The sequence below is a fragment of the Buteo buteo genome, chromosome 12 (genome assembly GCF_964188355.1).
Source record: "Buteo buteo chromosome 12, bButBut1.hap1.1, whole genome shotgun sequence".
Lineage (NCBI taxonomy): Eukaryota > Metazoa > Chordata > Aves > Accipitriformes > Accipitridae > Buteo > Buteo buteo.
In genome coordinates, this window is record NC_134182.1 from 13,103,264 (window position 1) to 13,128,303 (window position 25,040).

At 42.2% G+C, this 25,040-nt stretch overlaps 1 protein-coding gene across 4 annotated transcripts in view; it reads right to left on the reverse strand.

Moving 5' to 3' along the window:
- Window positions 1–5,090: 5,090 nt before the first annotated feature.
- HHAT (hedgehog acyltransferase) overlaps window positions 5,091–25,040 on the reverse strand; it is a 169,784-nt gene continuing 149,834 nt past the window's right edge. For all 4 annotated transcript variants that reach the window (XM_075042753.1, XM_075042751.1, XM_075042750.1 and 1 more), the window contains one exon: window positions 5,091–7,413. In XM_075042753.1, the coding sequence (XP_074898854.1) occupies window positions 7,322–7,413 (92 nt within the window). In that variant the 3' untranslated portion in view covers window positions 5,091–7,321. The remainder of the gene's footprint in view (window positions 7,414–25,040) is intronic.

Genomic DNA, 25,040 nt, shown 5'->3' on the forward strand with positions numbered 1-25,040 from the left:
CAGAAATTGTGCATGAACTACTGCATGAAATTACAGTTCTGGCCACAGGAACTGTAAATAGCTCTGGAAAAAGGGGGTGGGCATGTCTCATTTGTGAGCAGCAAATAAAGCAGCTGTAGTTGGGTGTGCTGAGAAGCTGCAGGCTGGTTGCTCTGACCTCAGTGGTAGACCAGGTGTCGGGAGAAGACTGTAAGGTCATGGCACTAAGTGGAAGGTGCATATAATGTAGCCAAAGTACAGCCTTGGATACCTGTCCTGGTGGGTTGAATCTGCTGCATTCCTTTGTCCGGGAAAATCGGTTATGGAGGAAACCTAGCTGTGTCTCGGGAAAGCCTCTGAGGAAAGCCTAGGACAACAAAGGGTGAGAGGATGAGTGCAGTCTGCAAACCCACCAAGGGGGCAGACAATGAAAGCACAGTACTGGCATGAGAGCAAATGGGACTGAGCGCCTGGGAAGCTCCTTAGGCTGGAGGTTATAAAGGGCTGTAGCCCTCTGAGTTACCATCTGCCCAGCAGCTGCTGTAGTTTCATTAGCAGAGTGTGGCTGTCTTCTGGAAGGTGCTGTGAGATGCTTCACCCTGCCTAGGTTGCCTCTGCCAGTGTCATAGAGTACCCTTGTGTTACTGTCAGCAGCCTTAAAGTTTCAAAGATTTAGCTTGGAAACCCTATTATAATGAAAACGTAATTTTTCTTAAAATGGAAGTTTCTTCAACCAGCATGAAGTAATAAGTAGTTCATAACCTCCAAGTACTCCAAAAGCAGTACGCTATTGTATTTTGAATGCTTGTCATGCTTTTTAAACCCTTATATCATGTCAGGACTCATACTAAACTTGCGGTTGTTCTTGGTGTCAATGGTTATTGGTGTAACCATTCAAGGCAAGCAGGACATCTTCAGAGACTGAAGACCTTTTGTAGGTCTCGTATTTTTACCAAGCAATGTTTGGCAGGATTTGATCAGATTGAGGAACTCTGAGAATAAGTAACCTGAGCAAAGGGTGCTGAAGTCTGGGCAGACGGCACCAGCAGTGGAGTGCAAAGTGTGGGTCAAGAGAGATTGGCAGTTGACAAGCTTTGGGCTCAGGACCCGGAGCTCACTTGCTCACACATCCCTGGTGACCACCTGGGATATCGCTGTCTGGGGTGCCAGGGGCTCAAAACCTGCCTGGGGCTTGAAGGGGTTAAAACCACGTAGTTTCCCCAAACCCTTACAGTCAGAGGCTCCTGTGCTGAAGGGTTCCTGAGGCTCCAAGTCCTGTAGAAGGCTTTCTCCGTAGTTTGTTCTTCTCTGTGTTTTACCATTTCATAGCACGATTGGCGATGGGTCTGTGGCAGTGGGCTGGTGGAGCCCAGGGTGGGCTGGGTGTCGAGGCTGGTGTGTGGTGTTTTAGCGTGGGGCCCGCAGTAAGGGCATGTGTGGGGAGGGTACTGAAGGGGAGTTATTTACCTCCCCAGCCACAGCTCTGCGTATGCCCGAGGCCCTGGCAGGCAGCAGTGGGACTGGGCAAGCGCTGGACTCGCTCTTGAGGCAGCCTGGTTCTGGGCAGATGTTTGCCAAGACAGGACCTAGGCCATGCCCTTACTGTGTCTGCAGCACCGACATGAGAACAGAACCTGATCAAGGGGTGGCCTTGAGGCAGGATGCCAGGAGGTGGGGGAAGGCAGCTGAGAAATCGCTGAAGTAGACTGGAGCAGAGATGTGACCAAGTGAATGTTATTAGCCTGTAATTGCAGCATAAACTACCACCTCAGCACAAAGCTACTACCACAAGAGTAAAGAAACCCATAACTATAAATTAGCTGTAACATCACTTAAAGAACTGTCTCATAAATGCTTATTTTTATCTCTGCAATTTGGCTTACTGTAAGGTAATTCTCCCACATACCTGAGCCCTTAAAACAACCTTAACTCTTCCAGTAGTGGTCTGAAAAAAGTCACCTACATCTTTTTTCCCTAAGACTTGCTATTTAAATTCTTTTACCAACAGTGTAGATGTTTCTGGTCTTCCTAGTATCATTTGCAGTTGTTCTATTTTTGCCACCTAATTTTGGAAGCTCAAATGCACTAGTGCAGGGATGGAAGTTCCACAGTCCATAAAAATTAATTAATTTTGTCAAGAAAGATCAGCTCTAGAGGGAGTGCTAATACAATTTAAACTTCACAGGTCATAACTGAAGTTTCTATATTATTTCTTCAGTAAACTTTAATTTTTCAGTGGTTGGCTCAGGTACCTGTCAGCAACGACTGACCTCAGCTACCCAACCATATGTATAGTTTTTCTTAAATCCCTGTGGATAGACAAGCACTTTTTTGCCTGTAGACTGGCTGTTGCTGGGGAAGTCATATGCCACAGGTAGCCCGTTTCATTTGACCCACTTCTGAAAGGCACTGGTATGCGGGTACCTAAGGTTATTTACACTTAGACCAAACTGACCCTGGATATGATAAAAGGTGGTGCAGCCTAGCTTGTGGTCAAAATTTGCCTGTTAAATACTGAAGACAGCTTAACTCGCTCTCACCCAGACCTTTGTGACTCCCAGCATAAGGAACGAGGAGGTTTTTTGAGTATCAGTAAGTGTGTTTGATTCCCCTAACTGCGTAGCTTTCGTTCTGTCGTCATCAGTGTTGGGTACTGAGTGCACATGCTTGTTTCCTCCCAGAGCAGTAGTTTCCAAGGCCAGTGATGCTGCACGAGGCTGGAGGACTGACTTTTACCCTGCTAAAGCTCGTGGGAGTGGCACCGAGGCTGCCTGGATGTCAGGCCTTGACACTCTTGCTCAGTCTCTTGCATGGTGTCTAAACTACATGGGTCAGACTCATTAGACATTTTCTTTTCCTTTTCTCCTCCTGGGCATTAGTGGCATCCCTGAAAGCCTCTCAAGCTTGGAGCTGGCAGTGCTTGCCCCCCAGGCTGGAGATGCCCAAGCTGAGCTGGTCCATCTGCAGTAAGCTCAGGCGTAGGTCACTTGTGCTGTGGGCAGCTGGGACTCGTCTCATTCTCTGATGCTCTGGCAGCACCTGTGCTTGACATGACTGCATTTGTTGAAAGTGGAAATCTCAAATAACATAGTTGTCTTCATTTTTCTTCCTTTTACATGCAACTAATGAAGGAACTGCCCCACAGGCAGCTACTGGTGAAACTACTGAATTCGGTGCACGTGCACACAACACCACTGTGCATCCCGTGTCTGCAGGGGTTTGGCAGAGACTCCCACTCCAGAGGGTCACTCTCAGAGGTCCCTTAAGATGAGAAACAATCATTTATTGCATGCAGATTTCCCCTCATTTCTCAGAGGTGTTACAGCCTCAGAGTTCTTCACAGGCTTTGTGGAGAGCAGGGTTTCAGCTGTCCCTGCGGGATTAAAATACATGCCTTGACTAACAAGTGGTTGTGCGCGGAGTTATTTTGCAAAGCAATAATGGGCAGTGCTATTCAGGGAAGTGGGGGACGGACTATAAAGTGCAGGCAGGAGAAGCTGTGACAGACCATGCATAGCAATCTCCTTGCTCTTCACAGCTCCTTGAGGAAAATCGTGCCAGCATGCCCAAGGAAGGCAAGCCTCTCCTTAGCAAGTGTGAGCTGCAACCAGCTCAAGGGTTAGCAGTGACAGAGGAAATTAAGCGGATGTGTGAGAAAAAGGACAGGCCCTATGTTATTGCTATGACTAGTAACAAAACTGCTACAGGTTTTCATAGTTAAGCTGGTTTTCTCCTGACCTGTGGTAAGCTGGTTATTGCAACTAAGCTGCTTTTAGCTCTCAGATGTGAAAGAGATACGTGAGCAAAGCATTGCTCACCCTCTAATCAATGAAGAATTAAAGAAAGAGCCACTTACTTAGCATAATCTTACTGTCCCCAGTAATAATGATGGCTGGGAGGGCTTTGTTAGCCAAGGAGGGGGTTAGGGGAAGGCTGTATATGTGTGCAAGAGACTTGATTACTACGGCTTTGTGGTACCCATTAAAGCCATAAATTATGATATGCTATGCTTGCTAGACTCTTAAGCAGTTTTTCAAAATCACTCGTAAACTGTTTTTGTCAGTAGCCATCCCGTGTCTGTCCAGCTCAGTTTCAGAGCCACCACCTTGGGGGTTTCTTTTTGTCATTGCACTCTTGTGGCTTTTAGGGTCTATCAGTAGTAGTGTACCCATCCCCAACTAGAAGTGCCTCCCCTTTGGTTCAAAATGGCCAATGTCTTTGGCAATTTCTGTCTTTGTCAGCTGTTTCCTAGGTCCCTCAACTAGCTTTTCCTTAGTGTTTGGAAGTCTTTCTCCCCCTCCCCTCCCCTATTTTTTCCTTTGGTAAGAGGGGTGTCTACTTCAGTCTCTTCCTGGTCTCTGCAGACTTCCACTTCTCTCTAGACTGTCACAGAGGACTTGCTTGGAGGATGGCACTTCTGGCTACCACACAATTACATCAGGTGCCACATGATAATGAAGAGCAAATGCTCAGGTCATGCTGAGGAATGTGTCTCCAAGCTGAAAGTATAACTGACTACATATATTTAAAGTGCTTCAGGCTGTGCCTGAAGCACTTTACAGAGCTGGGTGTCTGACCAAGTGTGCCCCATGCCTTGCCTACTGGTGCTGTATAAGCAGGATGGAGCAGAAACTTTGTGAGTAGGCTTGTTCTTGAGACATGTATTTCAAAGTAGCAGGACAAAGAACCTCTGGAAAGACTGAGAGTGAAGCAAATCTATTTATTTCTCATATGATAAATATCTAAACTATAGGAAATAGTATCTATTTCTTAAATGGTGCAAGCACACATCATACTGCTGACTCGGGACCAGGATAGCAAGCGTCTGAAGGGAAGCAGCATTTTACTTGCACACTACTCTTGGTGACCATTCTCAGAAGCTTCACATGCTGAAGTCTCACCTTAACTGATCTGCAAAAGGTGTATTTGCTTTTTAAACTCACACCATTAGGGAATGCATTTTCTACGCGGTGTACAATAGGGATAACCAGCCTGCATTGTGCCCATCCTGCAGGCTTATGGTGCATAGTAGTGTTTCTTCGCAGAAGTGGAGCACCTATTTTTCTTGCACCAAACCGTAGTTCTCTTAAGACGCAGTTCTCAAGCCAAAAGTCAGTTGCAGCTTTATTTATAGAAACAGAAAAGGATACAAAACTATGAAAGATGTATAAAGCACTGAAAAAAATTATAAAACAACTTTAGTTCAGAAATAAGCATACTCTAGATGACCTTCAAGGTCATTTCCATATTGGAGTAGGAAGTTTTGCATGCATACAAATTGGAATCTAATCGCTTTAGTAGCCCCTTGTTTCATGTAATAACAGTAATCGATAAGACTGAAGAACAGACTCATGACTTTTTGCTCCAATGCTAATTCCACTTAATTACAACGCTGCAGTTAAGTTTGAGAAAGTTCTTGCCCTTAGCTCAGTTCTACTCCAAAATGAAAGGCCAATCTCAGATCCTTTTAGTAAATTCAGAGGCTGAGAGCAACATACTTTGTGGCTGAGAGAATTCCTTCAATCATAGTAAGTCAATCAGGAGGGCCATGTCTCTGGCCAGGCAGCATTCAAGGTAAGTCTTATTTTCAACAGTCCATGGTATCTCCTAGAAATTACTTCCAGGGGAAATCACAGCTTTCTCACAGGGGATGGGGGAATCTTTCCCTAAACATAAAGGGCTGGAGCTTCTGCTTTGAAAAGGCAAGAGATGGGCTTTGTCTCTGGATGGGTAGAGAGCTGAAGCCTCTGCCCTTATTTCTTCAGGAATAAATGAAGGGGAAAAAGGCGGCTGCCATAGTTCTGAGCAGCAGAGACATCAGAAATGCAGGCACTAAGCAGAAGCCTGTCTCAGGGACTGAATTTCTTTTTGAAGGGATAAGCTATATCAGACTTGGCTGAAGCTGCAGGAGTGATGGATGGTAGGATGCTAACTGTGCCTCCCAACAGGCTGGAATAGCTGCCAGGGGGCACAGAACAAGTTTTGACAGGCATCCTTCTTCTTTGGGTACAGGAGACTGCTCTTGGAAGAAGCCCTCTCCAGGACTGGTGGCCTTTTGCCAGGCCTAGGGGGAATGTCTAACTTTATAGAAAGACTGAAGGTCTCCTGGCTGCTCTTCAATATCAGTTTAAAACATAACAGCTTGGGAGACACCCCTTGTGCCAGCCAGGAGTAGGGTCTCCCCTTCCCTCAGAAAATGGCATGTGCTGAACCACTCCCACAGCCCTGATGCTTGCAGGCAGGCAGGATCTTCCCAGCTCTGGGCAACCTAGTCTTTTGGCAAAGATGCTGCTGTAACAGGTCTGGCTGTGGGCACAGGACATGGAGCTCAGGCTAATTTGGTGCCACTGTATTGGACCATTCTGTTTTTTTTTTTAAAGTTCTTAAAATGCTACCCCTAGGGTGACTAATATTGCAGGAGCTGATTGCCTGGACACCAGAGAATGAAGTGAACTGAACAGATTTACCATTCAGCCAGACCTGGGTTATCTCCCTTCATAACAGAAAAAATGCAGGAGGCAGACTGAACAGTTCCCTTGAAGGTGGGATTTGCCCCATAATAAAATTAGTATTATAAGCTTTATCTCTAACACAAAGCAGAGACCACTCGAAGCCCAAGGGGCTGTAAGGTCATATTTGATTAAAAAGAAAAGCTATTCCTTAAGAAAAGACCTGCCTCCCTACTCCCTGTTTTTAAAGAAACAAATAAAACCATTCCTAAGACTACCAAAAAAGGCCAGTGTTTTAAAGGTGAAGTTTTAAATGAAGACATTGAAGAGAAAAAGCAGACTTCTACAGTAGGTAGAAAAGTAGCTTAAGGCTGAACTACTGCAGTCAGTGAGTAGCAAAAATGTTTTAACTTGTATCAGAAAGCAATCAAGAAGAACTGATGAGCATCGTGCCCTTCCTTAAGTGCAGGGCACAGCCCTGTATGGCCCTGGACAGAGGCTGTGAGAGATCAGGCTTTTTGAATTCTGCAAGGTAGGAATTTTTTTTGTTCAATATCTCAAAATAGGCAGGAAAACATTGGAAGAAATAAAACCAATCTTCAACATATAAAATACCTATTCTGAGATGCTTGCAATGTACATAGAGTCACAGAGATACTGTTTTACAAAAATAACATAATTAAAAATGCTTCCATAATTTCTCCCCACCCTCAGCCACAGCCCATCAGTGTTTCTGGTTCAATTCCTGCATTCACAATCCAGAATCCATTAAATGAGCTTTTGGTTTTAGCACACTGGCCAAAGACTTGGTCTAGCCCATCCTTCTGCAGATAGGATATCCAGTGTAGAAAAGCCATCAACCTGTCTTAAAAATCATTGGTTTTGCGTCATTCCTAATTCACAGCATACGTTTGCTCCCATTCAATTCCAACGTGAGAATAGCAGTAGAGGAACCCGAGAACAGTCAGTGTAGCCCACGGCCAGCCTATAAATAGAAAGACAGACAATCTTAGTCAGAATAATTAATGACTGCTTCAAGTAGAAAAACTCTTGGGATGACCAACTTATGATGCTTCTAATTAATTTTATTAGCAATTCAGTCTCATAAGAAAGAGCCAACCCACAGAATTTGAAAGGGGAAATCTGGATTGTCTAAGCTTCAGGGATGCCTCATCCCCTGCAGCCCCAGTCTTTTCCATTTTCAGGGAACTGGACTAGGTTTATTTCTGCTCTGCACCTCCAAATGATACTTGCCAATTAAAGAGGTCTGTTTCAATCCTCTCCTTTGTAGTGGGTTTGTCTATCAAGCAGATCCCCGAAAGAACCCTGATGCTTTAAGCTGGCTTATGGCACTTCCTAGGCTCAAAGGGATGCATAGCCACAATGCAGGTCATTAAAAATCAGAACAAATCCAGTTATCTGTTCTGCAAAAAGAGTCTCGGGAAACCTCTGATTAAGGCTGTTTTGGATACCGTGCAGCTGGGTGTAAAAATTGATGTACACACTCTACAGCCCCACATCAACTAATGGGGTCAGAACACCATTGTGCCAGTGCAAAACAGACAGCCCTATTTGCCTGATGTATTCCCACTAGATGCTTTTTTTTAACTAAATAGACTAACTTCTCCAATATACAAAACTTTTGCTGGGGAAATGACATGTTTTGTTATTATTTCAAATTCTTTTTAGTGAAAGTCACCATCTTTTCGCTTGAACTTTTAACAGCTAAAAGCAGTAAGCAGGAGGTCACAAGCCCAAAGGACTACTGCTTTCCAGTGGAGTTGTAAATCACTTGAAAAATCCATAATCAGGTAAATGATTTTGCTTTTCTTGATACCTTTCCTGGCAGCTCTGTTCCCTTTCTCCATCCTCCTCCTCTCCTTAGAATTTATGAAATTTATAGGTTGAAATCCTCAGCATTAGGCCCTAATGTTTTTCAGTGTGCTTTGTCTGGGTGAAGGGGGGAGGGAGAAAGGTGTTTGAGGGGGTTTGGGCAGCTTTTTTGTTGCCATTGTTGACAGAAGAATTTTGGTTATGTTTATGACTGGTTTTCTGCATGCTGTCCTTGAACTACCAGCACCTGCTCCTGACAGAAAAGCTTCAGTGCTCCCTCTTGGGGAAAACTCTGGTCTGAAGGAACCTGCTGGCAGACATGAGATTCCCCATTGGCCTGGAGAACGGGTGGAAAGAAGCTGTAACCGCCCCACAACACGATACTTCAGGAAGAGCTCTTTCTGAAGGTATGTTTACAAGGTATTTTGCAGGCTGCTTTTGTCCAGGCTTCAAGCTGATTCCAGTCTGGAGGCTGTTTAATTGTGCTAATGTCCAGCTGAGCCTTAGCTTAATGCCCTGCCCTCAGCAGGGCCGATGGCCTCAGGCTTGGTCCTGTACTTTTGGGCACTGCGTGTGCTGGGACCCTTCCATGTGCTCTGAGAACCTGGGCCGTGTAACACTTCACCCTGGAACAGGTTCAGAAAAAGTTATTTCTGCCCCCCTCTCCTGTGAATAGCTGTGTGTTTGCTTCACAAATCTCTAATTGTTCTGGACTTTAGTGGTGAAACACATACAGTCTTGTAACTGGAATGATTTTCATGGAGTAATTTACAAATATTAATCACTTGTCCTCACAACACCCTAAAGCAAAATTATACATTTTGTTTAATTATTTGTCCTACAAAACAGAATTGCTGAGGTATCTCCAAAGGGATTTTTAACAATAAAATAGTCTTGGGTTTTTTTTCAGTGAAATTAGGCTACTGTACATTGGGTTTCATCTTCAACAGCAAGTTAAAGCCCAGCTGTGCTTTGTCTCTGATAAAATTGCATGTGAAAGTATGTCAATAGATGTAATAAAAACATACCTCTTCTGGCAGCAATATTGTGGTGGCTGCTTTACTGCTTTATACAGACAGAGCCAGAAAGTTAAAAAAAGACTAAGTCCAGAATTGCGCCTTTTTTTTTTTTAAGAGGCACTTTTGGAAACTTTGCTAAATATATATTTCACATTTTTAAATACTTTAAAGCTCTGGCACACAGAAAATGTGCCAACAGTAGCCTTTAGTCTGACCTGCTCGTTATCCCCAGCCAATGTATAAGAGATCTTGTCAGAATACATAGGTATGCACTGGAAATCATTTCTAGATGCCTTAGACTTATGATAAGATTCCTCCATGGTGCCCACAACCTGGGTTCACGCAGCTCTCATGCTGCTGTAATCAGGCTTGTGGTAATCCTCCTGGAACACAGGGAGTGTCTCCTATACAGTAATAGGTGTTAGGGGTTGCATTCAGCAGATTACCTCCTCCTGATCTCATTAAGATTAAAAGGAAGGGGGAAGACTAAGTGACCCACTATTGGTGAAAGAAAAGGGGACTTTTTAAAAATTTGTGTTGCAGCTATTCTAGGAGAAGCTGCACAGATCCCAAAGCATTTCTTTCTGCACAGGTGGGAGGTAGCCAGCTCTGAGGAGGGGTGGAAGAGGGGGCACCTCTGCCTTGCTGGCCCTTCCTGGCCATACAGGGACCACGTGCACTGCTGCTGGGCAGGAGGAAATGCATGTGGTGCTTTCACTGTAAGTGAGCAAGGCAAAGGCATCGTGTTCTGCTCCTACGCAATCCCGGATCAACTCCAGTCCCCTCAAGGCAGACTTGCACAAGTGCATCCACATCTGAGAAGCAGCCCAAGGACAGCCTGAAGCAAGCGGGGGCTCTTTAAACTGTTTTCACTCATCTCTTCCATTTTAGGATTGGATATAAAATAAACTTGTTGAAAAGACTGAAGAACTTGGTCTCCAGAAGGTGATGTTGTAGGGAAGGTCACATCGAGCAATGCTAATCCAGCAAGGATGCAAGTTCAAATTCTGCCTAGTGTGTAAATGACCTGTGTGTTGTCCTTGTATGTGACCTCTAAAATCAAACAGCAGCAGGAGCTGCTCTCTTGCAAGGTAAGTTCACAGGAGCCTTTTCCTTGCTTAAACAGTTTCTCCTTGTAAATCCAAACAACCAAACAGTACTGACGGTCTTGGATCTGCAGTTCCAAGGAAATTCCTCTTTTTGCCCTGAGCCAGCAGCATAAGTTATGTCTTCCCTCAGGCCTTTTGCTGACTTCCGTTCTGCTCCTACTCTCAAACATCATTCAAGGGGCTCTTCTTTCTGGTGGCTCCCCAGCTTTACCTTATCACCCTAAAACACTGCATCCTCCCCTATGCTGTACCATTCTCCAAGCTCTGCTTGGAAGGGTACATGCCTGCATTCTAGATTGGTATGTCCCCACAAAGTCATATACATAAAGTGGACTTTTAGAAATGTTACTGGGGTCAAATCAAGCACTAAGCTGTTGGGAAATGACTGAGTTAATTTTGCCTATTCAAAAACATGTCACATACCACCTTAAATCTTACAATTTCTTGACTGTCTTCAGTAATTTGATTTTAGGCTTGAAGGCCAAGTTTCACAAGACAACTCATTTTCCTATCTTTTTTTATGGAAAGATGAACTAGTATTCATTAACTATTCATTTGTAAATCCAAGAACAAATTCATATGCTGTTTGCAAATTCAGCAATACTTATGAACTTTATCTGCACAAATTTCTTTTAAGACAGCTGGACTTCCCTTTTAGAAAAGGAACGCTGGGTGAGAAACATTAATTGAATCATGACCAAATTCTCTGCTTATACAGGTAAGCTGCTCCACAAAAATCAAACACAAACTCCTTTGTGAAGAGCACTGCAAATTCTGTGGCAAGGTGACATCAGTGCTTTATCCATCTATCACACAATCTCATTCCAAAGAAGTCTCCAGTCCCAACCAGGCATGAGGCAACACTCTGTTGCACACAGCTGATCTACTGTCCAGTAGTCTTGCCGGTTTAAAACCGCATTTTGATACGTTATGTACTCAGCTTTCAGCATAATGAATAGGAAAGTTGTTTTTATTACATGGTTGAGACAGAATTAATACAAACTAGCTGCAACAGGAACAGCTTTTGGAGTTACTCCTTCCTTTGAACCTCCTATCTCCTCTTCGAGAACGCTTCTGGATACTTTGCAAAGGTCATGTTTCTGGCACACTCTGGATTTTGAAGGGAGTGAAGTAAAACTAAGCTTTCAACTCAGACATAACAGCCTGGATCACAGCCCTCAAAAGACCAGTTATGTCCTCATTACCTCAGTTCAAATCATTTGAACCAACATTTAATCATGTATCCATAAGGAAGTTCTTTCAAATTTCCTAGTCACCTACAGTAATGACAAAGAATCACACCAGCAATGTTTTGGGCATACCCAGGTTTCACATTGTTATCAAAACACTCGGAAACAGCCCTTTGTTCCTTCCAACCTGTGAGATGCAAGAGAAAGGGACCATAGTTGCATTTTGCATCTTACAAAACTGCCTTAGTAGCTTTGGGACCTTAATGCTACTTTCAGATGTGACTTGGCCACACAGTCCTCAGAAGTCTTCAAGTGCAGAGTAGTAATTAAATCAACAGAAGTCAGAAAAAGTCATCTCTCTTTGAAAACCTTGACTTCAGGAGTGTACATCTTACTCTGACTTTGATTTGGCAGTATCTAAGTTGCTGTAAGACTTAGCACTCAGGAAAATTTATCCTTAAACAAAAGGTCATGTGACAAGACACTGAAGTAATGCCTCTGTAAAGTGGAATTAAGGAGGTGCAACAGTGGGGAGGAGGAGGAACAGGCACCGATTTGTCAAGCAGGAGAAAAAGCCAAAGCAAATCAGCACTTGAGGCCAAGACCTTTCTTGCCTACAATTACTAACATCCTTAAAAGATCAGTAAAATTGCTGCATTTTCAGGAAAAATAACACATTCAAAACTAAAGACCAGTTGAAAGAAACCTATTATCTAGCTCAACATTTGAAGCAGAGGATAAACTCTGGATTTTTAAATTTTAATTTCAGGTTTGTTTGTCACTTCCAGATGGACCCCTGCTGACCATTATAGCAGGGTATGTCCAACAGCATGTATTGCAAACACTGTGCAGTCTGATACCTAATTACTCTTTAGGTATTTGGAAAAGGAAATCCTATATATTTTCAGCTGTGTTAGCATTCAGCATGTAGATGTGGGACTGGATAACTTCAAAGCACATTAGAGGTGATCTAATTGCTTTATACAAAATTGCTCTATGCATTGTGTGTCAAGTTTTCCAGCTGCTCTGTACACACAGACATGATACACACAACTCTACTTAATGCTGGGTCTGGGTAACACTGCATTATGCAGTATACACTGTATTTGCACTGCTGAACAGAAAACCAGCATTCACTGTACTATCTTTCCACAGATACTGTTGTTCTTCCAACAGACCAAGCTCAGTGTTTCAGTGAAGAGAAATGGAAAGGACTTCTGTTTCTCCTGGAGTTTATTCCTCTTCTGAAGGTACTAAACCAGAGTATGAAAAATTATAATTTTCAAGTCTTGGTTTTAAGTTATTTCTGAAGGATATTCTTGTCCTTATAATACACCCTTCAAAATACAGCACTCAGATGGTAAGTAGCAAAATCACCCTTTATAGAGAGGAGTTTCCTACAAACTCCTTTAAAGTGCCTCTAGATACTAATTCCTTCCTATCTGCCTCCCCTTACTCATAACTAACACAGAGAGGAAACCAAGTATTTTCAATTATCATGTGAAGAAAAAGAGCCAAGCACAGCCTTTGTTTTCTAGATGAAGTAATTTTCTAGCTTAAGTAACTTTACCATTCATTTACCATTAAGAAATCCCTGTGAAACTGGAACCTATAATAGTAAACAACTCTATTCCCAGCTGTAAAGAAAACAAAACAGAAGCAATTATGGAAGTATTAGATCTATTTGGAATTCAGCAAAGTTAGCTTTCATGCTTTTCTATATATATATCTATATAAATTTCTCTCTCTCTCTAGCCCACTTCTTCAGTTTCTAATAAAATTCTGTCATTGCCTCACATTGCTGGACTCGCCCTTAGCAAGCTCTGGAGTTGTTTATTAGTGGCTGAAAGCATTGCCCTAAGCACTTTTGTTTTACAGCTCATCCCAAGAACAAAATTTAGAGATGGGAAGATGCAAGCAGAGCTGGTAGGAAGCTGGTAGGAAGCTGGCAAAAGCTCTTGTATATGTTGAATTATACCCTCTCTGCGATTAAAGTAAAATTACTGCAGTATCATGTAGTAGGGCCAAAAGCAGAGAAGAATCATGTAAAATATTAAATGAAGACATGTAATTCACCTTTTGTGTGGCTGCTGCATATCTGCATTGTTTGCTATGCTGTAGGTACAGCAACACAATTACATTGACAGAAAATTTAATGTATCTCAATCACCCAGCTGTATCCCATCCCAATCACATCTGCCCCACCTCCACTGATCTCTGTATACTCTGCTTGAGCTGATGAGAGTAGGCAGTGATCTAAAGCTGATTTAAAGAATTTTTCCCCATTTTATCCTCCCACTGCTCTGCAAGCTCTATACCATCTAGAGAATTTGATTAGAAATGCAGTTTCTCACCAGTCTGTATTTTCTTGAGCAGTGCTATTACAAGACTTTTTCTGTGTGCATGAAGTGATGTAGAAAAAGATTTGGTCAGGAAAGCAGTCTTCTAACTATTTAAATTCTTCCTAATCTGGCATTGGTGATAATATTTTTTTTTTTTTTTGTATAATCCATATTTGAGGATAGGCCCTTAAAAATACAAGTGTGCACATTACTTGCTGTAGCTGCTACTCTTCAAATCCAGCAGAATTTTTAATACTTGAAATCTTAGCCTAAAGGCTAATTAAGGCTCCCAGTTTCTGGGTTTAAAATGTAGAATGAAGAGGCTACTAGTTTGTATTATTCAAGTGCTTAAATTCAACTGTGGTGATTTTCTAAACTAATGGCTAACTTAGGCATTACTGTCTGTGAACAGCCTGTATCCTTGTGTAGAAGCTTTTACTAATAAGCATCTTATTTTTGCATACTTCCAGTTCAGCTACTGATACATAAACTGCTGCCGCTAACAAACAGGCCTGGATAAAAGAGCTGATGCAGAGAATTTAACTTCCATTTAACTGGCTGCTTGGCTGTCACATGGGAGCACTCAAACCAGGGATATCAAATCACCTCCAGCCATTCATTCAGGGATAACTGCAAGGATGGTGAGGCAAGATGCAGTACATAGAGCATAATGAATTCAGTTGTAAAAGAATACATATGGAAAGCAAAGCCTTAACCTGAGCCACAGCAGGGTTTTTCTGCTGCTACTTTTGGCCTCCATGCTGCACGCATTGTGAAGGACAGGCAATAAACTCTGCCAGCAAATGCACAGCCCTTGAAGTCCCAGCTGGGCATCTCCATCCTCCCACCCCATGTAAAGCAGCACACAGATTCACAGGGTCTGTATATTCAAGATGCCACCTCGTCCCATTATCAGCCCCCAGCAAACAGCTCCCACATCTTTCCCTTCTATCCATGGCATAGCCTGGGAGCAGAGCAGCACAGTGGCTCAGCCAAGGGGAAGCAGCCTGGGAGACTCCAGGCTGACCTTACTTACTGCTGTAGACTTCCAGGTGTTGAAGATACTTAAGCTTCAAGTGTGGGTAAGGTCTAAATATTCAGAAAAAGTATTACTGTACAAGAGGAGGTATTTCAAAGGAAAACCAGGGAAATACTATAAGGATAACTCAAAAGCTGTCCCATGCAGCATCTGGAAACAAGACTGAAAAGGACAAAATCCTTAGCTGCCAGGTCTAGACCTGAACCTCAGCCAGGTACACTGGCAGTAACTGCAAAAGCTTCCTCTTCAGAAGACCTGAAGTAGTTTCCAGTTAAAGACATTAACAAATGTATAGCATAGTAGTCTAGTTATATGAATTCTGAATTATACCATCCTGGAGAATGCTTACATCTGTGGCTTTTTGAGGAGTACTTATCACTGCTGAGAAAAACTGAAAATGGATAGATAACACTCCAAGACCATCATCTCCAAGACAGGATGACTGCAACTCACCCAGGTCAGCACTGAGAGCAGAAAGCCATAATCTCTCAGTGTTTTCATAATGCAAACAGGATTTATTTTGCAGACATAGGTCACAAAAGTTGTGGCTCTTCTGTGTTCTTACTGTGTGTGGAACAACACTTTACCATAGCTAAAATAATTTTACTTTTATGCCTGTTGGCACTGAAGAAAGTTGCATGCTGACAAGGACTTTCTTAAACAACAAGAAATCAATTCAACCTATGTCAGGGCTAAGGATACCGAACATACTTTTTCCTATTAATTAGATAAGCTGCAAATAAACAATTTCATAGGTAGAGCTCAAAAGATAGGCCCATCCTAGAGCTTTTATAAAGCACCCCTTGACACAATTCAATAATGATGCCAAAACTATTTGCATGGCATTACATATGTACATGAAAGAAAAAAAAAACCCAACCTGCTGTGTTATTTACAAATGCCAGTAAGCAAGTGCTCTGTGGATGCAGGTATCCATACAGGACAGGCCTGCCTGCATGGATTCTCCATTTTGTCTTTGGAGCCAGAATCTCATTTAATGCTACCTAACCATCATACTAGCAGCTCTCCAGATGCTGTACAATGTAGATCAGAAGCATTATTTCCCTGTATGTGTCACATGATGTGAGCAGGATGATGCTGGTAACTTCACTCTATATTTCTTGGGGGTGTGTGGGGTGTGTGTGTGATATTATCTGACCATAATTCTACCTTAAGTATTTTTGCTTCTAAACGTTGTATAAAGCACAGAAGAATCATAAGAGTTATGCCTTCTGCTTCATGTTTTAAAATAAAGCTTCACCCTTTACCCAAGTTTTTCCAGCAGATCTAGTCAGTGGAAAGAAACCTGAGATTTTAGGCAGTAATCCTGGTCTCATGCATATCAAGTTGACTCTGGAGTAATTCAACTAAAATCAAAAGAACCATATTCGTGCTACTGCTGAATTTGAATTAACAGTAAGAAAGACTGCTTAAAACTACCTGGCAGAATCTTTCTGCCACAACTGCTAATAGGAAAGGAGAAGAAAACCAAACAGCTAGCTTTAGTTTTCAGATTAAGGAGGAGTGAATCTGTAAATCAGAAGCAACCTTCCTTCTCCTCCCAGGTCTTCAGCTGAGAGCTACACACAGCTAATGTGAAATCAAAGCCCACAAACTATGACATCTCAATGTTTGTTCATTTGTTTTTAGAACAGAAACAAAAGCTTTCAAAAGCATTATTGTAAATAAAGATGCATCTTCACCCAGAAGCAAGGCAAAAGAGTTACCTCTTCAAATTGTTACGCAAAGAAAACATTTCAGAGTAATATATCTAGCTTGGCACGCATGAGGACAGCACTAGCCTTATCATTAAATGTCTACTCAGGTATTTCCAGCACAACCTCTTTAAATATGGTATGAACAATTATGGAAAGATAACACTTGCAAAGATTTTAGGGCATTTCCCACTTGTAATTATTTGCTGAGACCATTACAGATGCCAATCAAAACATCAGAGCCAGGAGCCTCCTTTCATTACAATTGCAAGATGAAACAGCAGAATAAACAGCTAACTCCCCAGAAGAACACGAACATCCCAAAGGCAGAACTGGGAACACTGCTGCTGCCTGGCAGGATCCTGAGGTGAGCATCTGTCTCTTATTGAGCAGAGAGATACCCATGTTATATTATAGAAAGCCATGCTGAGCAGAAGGGTGAATTAACCTCCCCTCTACCAGAGCTTGAATTTCAGGAAGATTTCTGTATTAATCTAATAGGGGTTCTTGGATTTAGGTTTGTATGTCAGCCTTTCTGCATACAACAAAACTCCTTCTCTAAGCTTTTAGTGCTAGGGAGCTCTTGAGAAATCAAGGCTATACACTCTCAAAAGCAAAGGATTTAAACCAGGGATTCAGACAACTATCATCAATCACCAGAAAGCAAACATTTGGGTAAAAAGGTGAAGTATTATAATTTATTTCCCCAACCTGATTTCTGGCTAAGGTACCCTGGAATGGTCATGAATATGAGATGCTTAAATGACCATAAAATAATTAATTTTTAAATATGAAGAATTACTTAAGAATGAATTATTCACAGTCCCCTTCCTATCTGCAACACACTTTTTAATCTACAATTTTTCCTTGTCATCCTCAAAAACACTTATGTTCCCGGACTGTTGCAGCAATTCTATGGTGCTGCTTTGTCCCTTCACAGCATTAAGAGCAAGAAAAAAAGCAGTGTAACAAATTATTAACAACTATTTACAACCAGCTACACTAGCAATAAACAAACTGCAACTTCTTATCACAGAGCTCTCCTACCTGAAATGCTCTGTGTAATGAAAATTATATTACCTGTTAGGGCTTAATGCAGTAAGAGAAGGACTGAGAGCACATAAGTAATTTACAGGAAACTGCATTTGGCATAATTGCTGTATCAGTGTAAAGCTAGCACTACAACTGAGGCCATCGAACCGAGTTCTCACTTAACAGAAATCCAAACATCTTGAGGGATGGAAGTGCATAGATAAGGTAACGAGACAATCTTGCAGTCGCTTACTGAGCCGTAGCAATCAATTCAGGACTAAGACATCTTTAACGCTGCTGGTCTCAGGTTCTATGAACTTACTCCCCTTCTGCTTGTGTCTTGTTTTCACAGCGTGGGCAAAGGGCAAAGAAAAGGGCTGATGTGGAGTTAAGGCAGGCAGCCCCGGAAGGACAGTGACACCTGAAGGTGGTGATCAGCCAACAGAAAACATTGACAATGAACAATCTCCATCACACTGGTGGCATATCACGTGAAATGTAATTGTTGCATGCAAGTTATCTGGAGGAAAAGGGCCGTACAGGGTTTGACCTTGGTTTACCAGTTTTTGACAAAAAAATTGTTTTACTTCTCACCGGCACAAGCTGACCTGACGCTGCTGCAGCCCATATAATTATAGCAACTAAATACAAAAATTATCAGTAAAATAGTTCAATTACAGATAGTTTGCGGGAAAGATTAAATTTGTTTTAACTTGGGGGAAAAAAAAGACCCTGTATGAGTCCACCATCAAGACCATTTGAAACAAATTAAAAAAAACCCAAACTTAAAATTCCTTGAAAGAGATTAATATTTAATTCACCTCAAGGTCAAAATTAGAAAATTTGCTTGTATATTCTCAGAAAACACATTCTGGATTTCACAAGTACATCTACTGAGTTTTGGGAAGCAATACCTTATTCCCTGCTTTCTGTGTGAAATGGAAGTGCACTCTCTGCAACACAGAGCCCAGAGAGTACCTGAAAATACAGGTCTACCTACGGAAGCTGTGGAAGCGTGGAGCTCATCTGAAGCAAAAGCTAGCAAACCATTTATCACCTACATCAGAAAACATGGATTAGAAATACCCAAGCAGCTACATCAACTCGCAAAATCTGCCAGCATTGCCAAGTACCTGCTCTGCTTTCCTGGGATCTGGTCTCAGGCCATTAAGGAGCCACCCGAGAGGAGGAAGTTTGATCAGCGCAAATCTGAGTGAGTTACCTACCAGTGTGGTAACCGAGATGAAAATGATTCTGTCAGCCCAAGCCCCTTCATCCGCACACTGAGAGTAACAACACTTCTTTGCCTTGTAGCTGGCTCAAAGGAACGCACATGGAAAGATTTAAATGTTGTTAAAATAGCCTAGCTGCTCTCCTTGCTTTCCTGTTTTAAGAAAGCTTCCTGAACAGCTGCTGAATGGGATCACTCAGAGTGTTCCTTTCAGGTAAGATGGCTGCACTGGTGGAGCAAAGCATATATGGGAACAAGCCTGAGACTGCAAAAAATATTTAAAAAAAACCAAAACAAAACAAAACCAAACCCCATTTTTTAAAAAAATATCTTAAATATCTTTAACAGCATATTCGCTTTTCTAGAAGAAATAAACACCCACAAACACCACCTCCTTTACATTATATCAAGCTATAACCAAGTAAAACAGTATTACTATGCCTTGCCAGAAAGTTAGTGCCTATATTTAAATTGTCTTACTTATAACAAAGTACAGCTTAGTGCAATGAGATATAATCTTTCCATGTGCTTCCCTGGCCCACTAAGATTAGCAAGGAGCACGATCTGATACATGGCTGTTATACCCTCTGTCCCACCTGTGCTCTGCTATTCAGTGTAATAAAAGCAATGCTGCAAACCTTTAACAAGACTGATGGTAGCGCTAATCTATGTATCTTGCTCAAAACAACAGACACATGCACCTCTCTGGAGGCAACTAGTGACCCCTTTATATACATTAACCCTGTAGCGTTCAACTAGTTTCTTGTCTCCTTGCCCAGGTGTGCAATGAAGTGACACTTCAGTGATTCGCAGCCTTGATCCTCTTTGCTGTTGATGTAAAGCAGGAACAGAGTAACTGAAGCCAGCTGTACAACCCCAGGTTAAGCAACACAGCATTATCCCTGAGGGCAGCGAGGCATGGATTTGCTCTACTCCCTCACCAGAAGATGGCTGGGCCCTACGTGGATGTCAGGGACACGAGGGCACCAGCAGGCTCTCGTTGCCCTGACCAGACTTAGCAGGGGCCTCCACATTGCCCCTGTATTTAACTGTATAAAAGTGTAGTGTGTACGCATATACTGTACGCACGCTGTACCCGATTGTGACTTGAATTGCCAGCTCCACCTCGGCCCTGCCTTGTCACCACCGCCTTGCCCAGCCCTGGCTGGCCCCTTGGCCGACCCTGGCTGACGCCAGCGGGGTGTCTGCCTTGCTGAGGCACGCGGGCAAGGGCAGGGTCCTGCCAGCCTTGCTGCCTCCCCGCTCCCCCTTCCTGGCGGAGCAGCTTCGATGGCAGAGACTAGGCTTCAGCCCCAGCCACGGTGGGATTTCTCCTAGTCCTAATTTCACATCTCATGGGAGAGAAATAGAACGAGAACTGGCTATGAAGCAGTCATTTCCATTTGTAAATGGGATAGCACAAAGGAAGAAATGAGAACAAATTTCCATATGTACAGTCCCTGCTAAACAATCACCTCTGCAAATCTCTCCATGGCATGTGTGGTGCATTCTGCCTTTACAGGATCAGCCACACAACCAGAATAATGAATTAATCTAGGCACCATAACATCAGCTCAGAGGATCCAATATAACGGAGCTGGATCTGACTTGTTTTATTTCAAAGATCACAGCTCATGCGCAATGGTGTGACCACACAGATCAGTTGTGTTAAATATAATCTGGGGCTAATTAATGAGTGCCACACCTCAAGCAGGCCCAGACCACGATCAAACATCTTTGTTTACAATCTCTACATGCCAAAACAACACTTCCTCATATCCCCATTTTTAAACTAAAACACCAAGGTGGAGAAGTAACCCACCGGAGGAAGAGAGCACGGTGGGTGCAGAGGGCTGGCTGGGCACAGGTGAAGCGGATGTTGGAGCGGGATGGAGCACTGGGCTGCCTGAGCAGCACAAAGCCCGGCCACGTGGGCACGCAGTGCCTTGGCGTGGGACGGAGGGTGCGCTGGGAAGAACAAGGCATGAGGAACAGCTCTACAGGTGATAGATCAAAGATCCCGTTTCTCTGTTAGTGTCATTCCTCATGTCACTGTTACGGTCAATAAATGACCCAATGGTAATTGGGCTATGCAACTAATACTTTTAGCATGGCATAAGAAATGTGAAAATGGTAGATTTTAAAGCCTGAAGTAAACAAAATACTTATTAGATCTGATCCATTTAGATGGGTATGGTAAGATGGCAGAAGGAAAGATAGCCATAGAAAACAAGCTACCAAGAAAGGTAGCTGTGATTTTGTAGGGGTTGCAGTAAAAATGTGAATGGGGTTAATTGGACTGGGAGTGGCTTCATTTTAGTTAGGATTGCCAAAGCTAGAGGCTGTCAACCCTTGGTATGTTGGTGAAGGCATGTTGCCAAATGAAGATGTCAAGGTGTCCATCATTTACACCGACTAGTTAGAAAAGATCCAAAAGATGCCATGTTTGGGAGGCAGGGGAAGACAGGGAATATGGCTCACCCTGCTGAAATAGGCTATTTTTGTTCTGAAGGCAGTATCACTCCTGATCTTGACAAGGAGATTAATGCCAATTTCTTTGGCAATAATTAGGATATCTAATAGGGAGGGCTAGAGGGTTCATCTTCTTGCCTCCTCCTTTATTTTCAGTTGGATCTTCTACTGGTTCTACATGCTGAACTACATATTCTGGATGAAATGGAAGGGCTTCTCAAAAATTTATGCATGGTCACTGAATGCAGCTGAGTTTTGCACAGGAAAATGGATATTTAAAGAGAAAAGTATTCATTTATTTTATCGGTTCTTTACTCTGTTTGGAAATTTTAAATGTACAGTCTGGTTGTCCAGCCACCATATATCGCCTCATTTATTTCAAAGAATCTTTTGAATGGATACTGGCACAACCCAGTATAGATTTTGAAAGTTCTGCTTTTTGGATCAAATTTTCTGACACAAGTATTAGCATACTTCATGTCTGCTCACAGTGTATTCATCACATGGGCCAAGGCTGCTCAGATGACCCTCTGTTTCTCCTTTGAATAATTATTTTGCATTGGGATTTGTCTCCGTGTTCACTTTACTGCAGAACTGCAAGATTACTATGGATAAAAGACCTTCCTCTGTCCTTTAGAGTTTCAGTGAGGACTGGACTGAAGAGCTCAGCTGCAGTCAAAGTTTGTCATAACAAAGAAGCCTGATTAAATAAGAGAAATTTACCATTTGGCAGAATCCTTCAGCTGTTCATAAAAGAAAAAGTCAAACACAATACTTAATGTTTTGATCAGAAACTCTGCTTAAGTCTTTTACTTGCATCCTTGATGACCTTTAAATTGCATTTGAATAAATTTCAATTACTAAGGCAGGAAAATTACCCTGGCAGATGGACCAAGGTCATTACCAATTTACTAACATCTCTCCCTTCCCTTTTGCTGAAGCCTCTGTTATCTTCTATGGCTTTAGAATAACAAATTATTTTTTATTCTTTAGAGAGTGATGTAGCTTAATTTGTTTTAAATCCTAACCCAAACTGCAACAGATGTTATAATTGTTGGGCAGAATACTTGAGAGGCTGTGGCATGTCTCCATTTTGATTTGCTATTGGAGGCCACAAAACACAATAAATGAAAGTACAAAGAAGGACAGAAGCAGAACGGCGACTCAAATGTGTTGGCATCACTCTAGACAAAGACTGAAAAAATAAAGCTCAAAGGGTTAAAGTGATTGAGTGAATCTCCAGTAAGAAGGAAGAAATGTCAGAGGTAGACTGAGCTGAACTAGGGAAACAGTGACAGAGAAAAGATGGGAAGCAAGAAGCAATCTCACAGATTTGAAAAAACGAACTCCTCACTAAAAAAGAAGCCATAAGAGGCTTCCTCAACTCATTAATACTGATCTAACAGTCCAGTTAGAAAATGGGCAAAGAATGGGCACTATACGCTACATTAGACAACAAACAGTCTTAATTAAGTATGTTATGAGAGTAAAACATACCAGTTCTCTTGTTAAAGAATACTTGTTTTTAGAAAAGAAAACAGGACAAAAGATTCAATAACAATTTTTATTTTTTTTTTCAAATCTTAGGTGGTTATTCTTAGTCTTACAAGTAAAAGCAAACAAAGCTCTTATGTCAACATAAATTTCCCCCACTGCTCCTGAGTGTGCCTCAGCAGGGACACTAGTTAGCTCAACTTGTCTTGTGCTTTTGGTGCACACATGCATCCTGTACATGCAGAATGGATGCCGAAGGTCATTTGGCAAAAGGCACCCCCAAAAATGATCAGTTTGTAAATTGTGGTTACTGCTAACTAGGGTGGCCTTTACCTGGTAAAAATGGGTCCAGTCTTTCAAGCCGCCTTTGAGAGCTAATTATGCCAATTTTGTTTCACACTGAAGACTTAAGTTACTCTACAGTGAAGAGTTGTAGGCTTGATAGAGGTTGACCAGCAGCTTAATTATAGCTGTAATCCTACTAATGCAGAAAAAATTTATTGTCTTCCCTCTTGGAGATATAAGTGGACTTAATCTTGTATCTCAATCAAGCTTAACAGAACATTAAATACAAGTGCTGTCAGTAGCCAACTTTAATGAAGGCAGCAGTACATAAAGCTGAATTGAATTATTAATTAAATTACTCCTGCAGAACTCACATGATGGTAGAAACACTCTGTAAGAAGTGTTGAGTAAATGTTAACATTTTCTAACAAAATAACCACTATCTTTGATTAACAGAGATCTAATCAGACTATACATTAATTTTGAATCATCTATAAATTGTCATGGAATTAATTTGTGTCATCTTTTAAAACCAGTACAAATTTGGCAAAGCACTACATGTAATACAGGGTCTCGATGTAATTAACTTTAGTGACTAAAACGCTCATAAAGTGTGTGTCCTTGGTGAAGTACAGCACTGCCACAGTCTCAGTTTCAAGAGAACTGATGGGTCAGCACTCACTATTGTAACAGAAGTACAGGAAGGTTACTGTAGGCAGACCTTTACAGTTGGTTTATATACTACTGTGCCTGCACTGAACTGAAATCATGGATATTTTATGTAACACTGTAGACAGCGTGAAGATACAGAAAGTGCAAAGTGTAAGCAGGACAAAAAAACCCCAAACGCACCCTTATTTTTCATGCTGAAGACTCAGCATTTTAAGATGGAGTATCTGGGTATGCAGTGGGTTTTCCTGTTTGTTTTTTTACTTTGTTATGGCCAAGCTCATAGTAGCGCCTGCACACCATGTTGGAGCAGCAATGCCTATTGCATTTGCTGGGGTAATAATTACCTTGGACTAGATTCCCAAAAGGAAACATGCTTTGCCCTGGGAAGCTTCTGCTGTAGGCTTGCACTGGAGCTGCCCCCGATGCTGGGCTCAGCTCTCTGCCTTCTTTGGAAGCTGCTCCATGGCTCAGTTAGAGAGTCATGAAATAAAAATCCCAGGATTTTCTGTATCCTTGTGGCTGGCACACTCCCCTATAGCAGAATGGAAGAGAGAGGTTCCCTCCCTGCTCCACAGACTACATTTTGTTTCTATCCAGTAAGTGTTTGAAGTACATCAGACTTTCCAGTATGGCCTAACTGGCAGAAGCTAATCCAATCACATCCTACAGATACTTCCAGCTTGTCTTTAGCATTCCCTAGGAGGTACCAAAAGCCCAGACCATGCGGAAGACATCTCATTACTCCACTTTACCTGAGCAGTGGGCAGTAAAGGCAAGGGCAGATTTTCAGAGGAAGAAGAAGAAAAAAATCCCACAAATAAAGATGAGAACATCATAAAGGACCTTGAACCTATGCATGACAGACACATACACTAAGACAGACAATCCTGGAGGGAAAAAGGGGGACGACAGGACAGATGGAGATATTTCATCTCACAAGATACATTTGGCCATTTTTTCTAGACTGTCAAAGCAGGTAAACGCTGACTCTCTCTCCTAGTTTCTCCTGTCCTCATCTGACAACCTTTTAACAGCAATAATGTTAGTTAAAAAAAGGACGAGATAAAGCTTGTGTATTTGACTGTAATGCAGGAACCACCTTCACTGAGAGACAGATCAGCAATGCTTATGCCAATGTAAAGAAGACACCTTCACGTTAGTGAGCGATCATGACTTTAA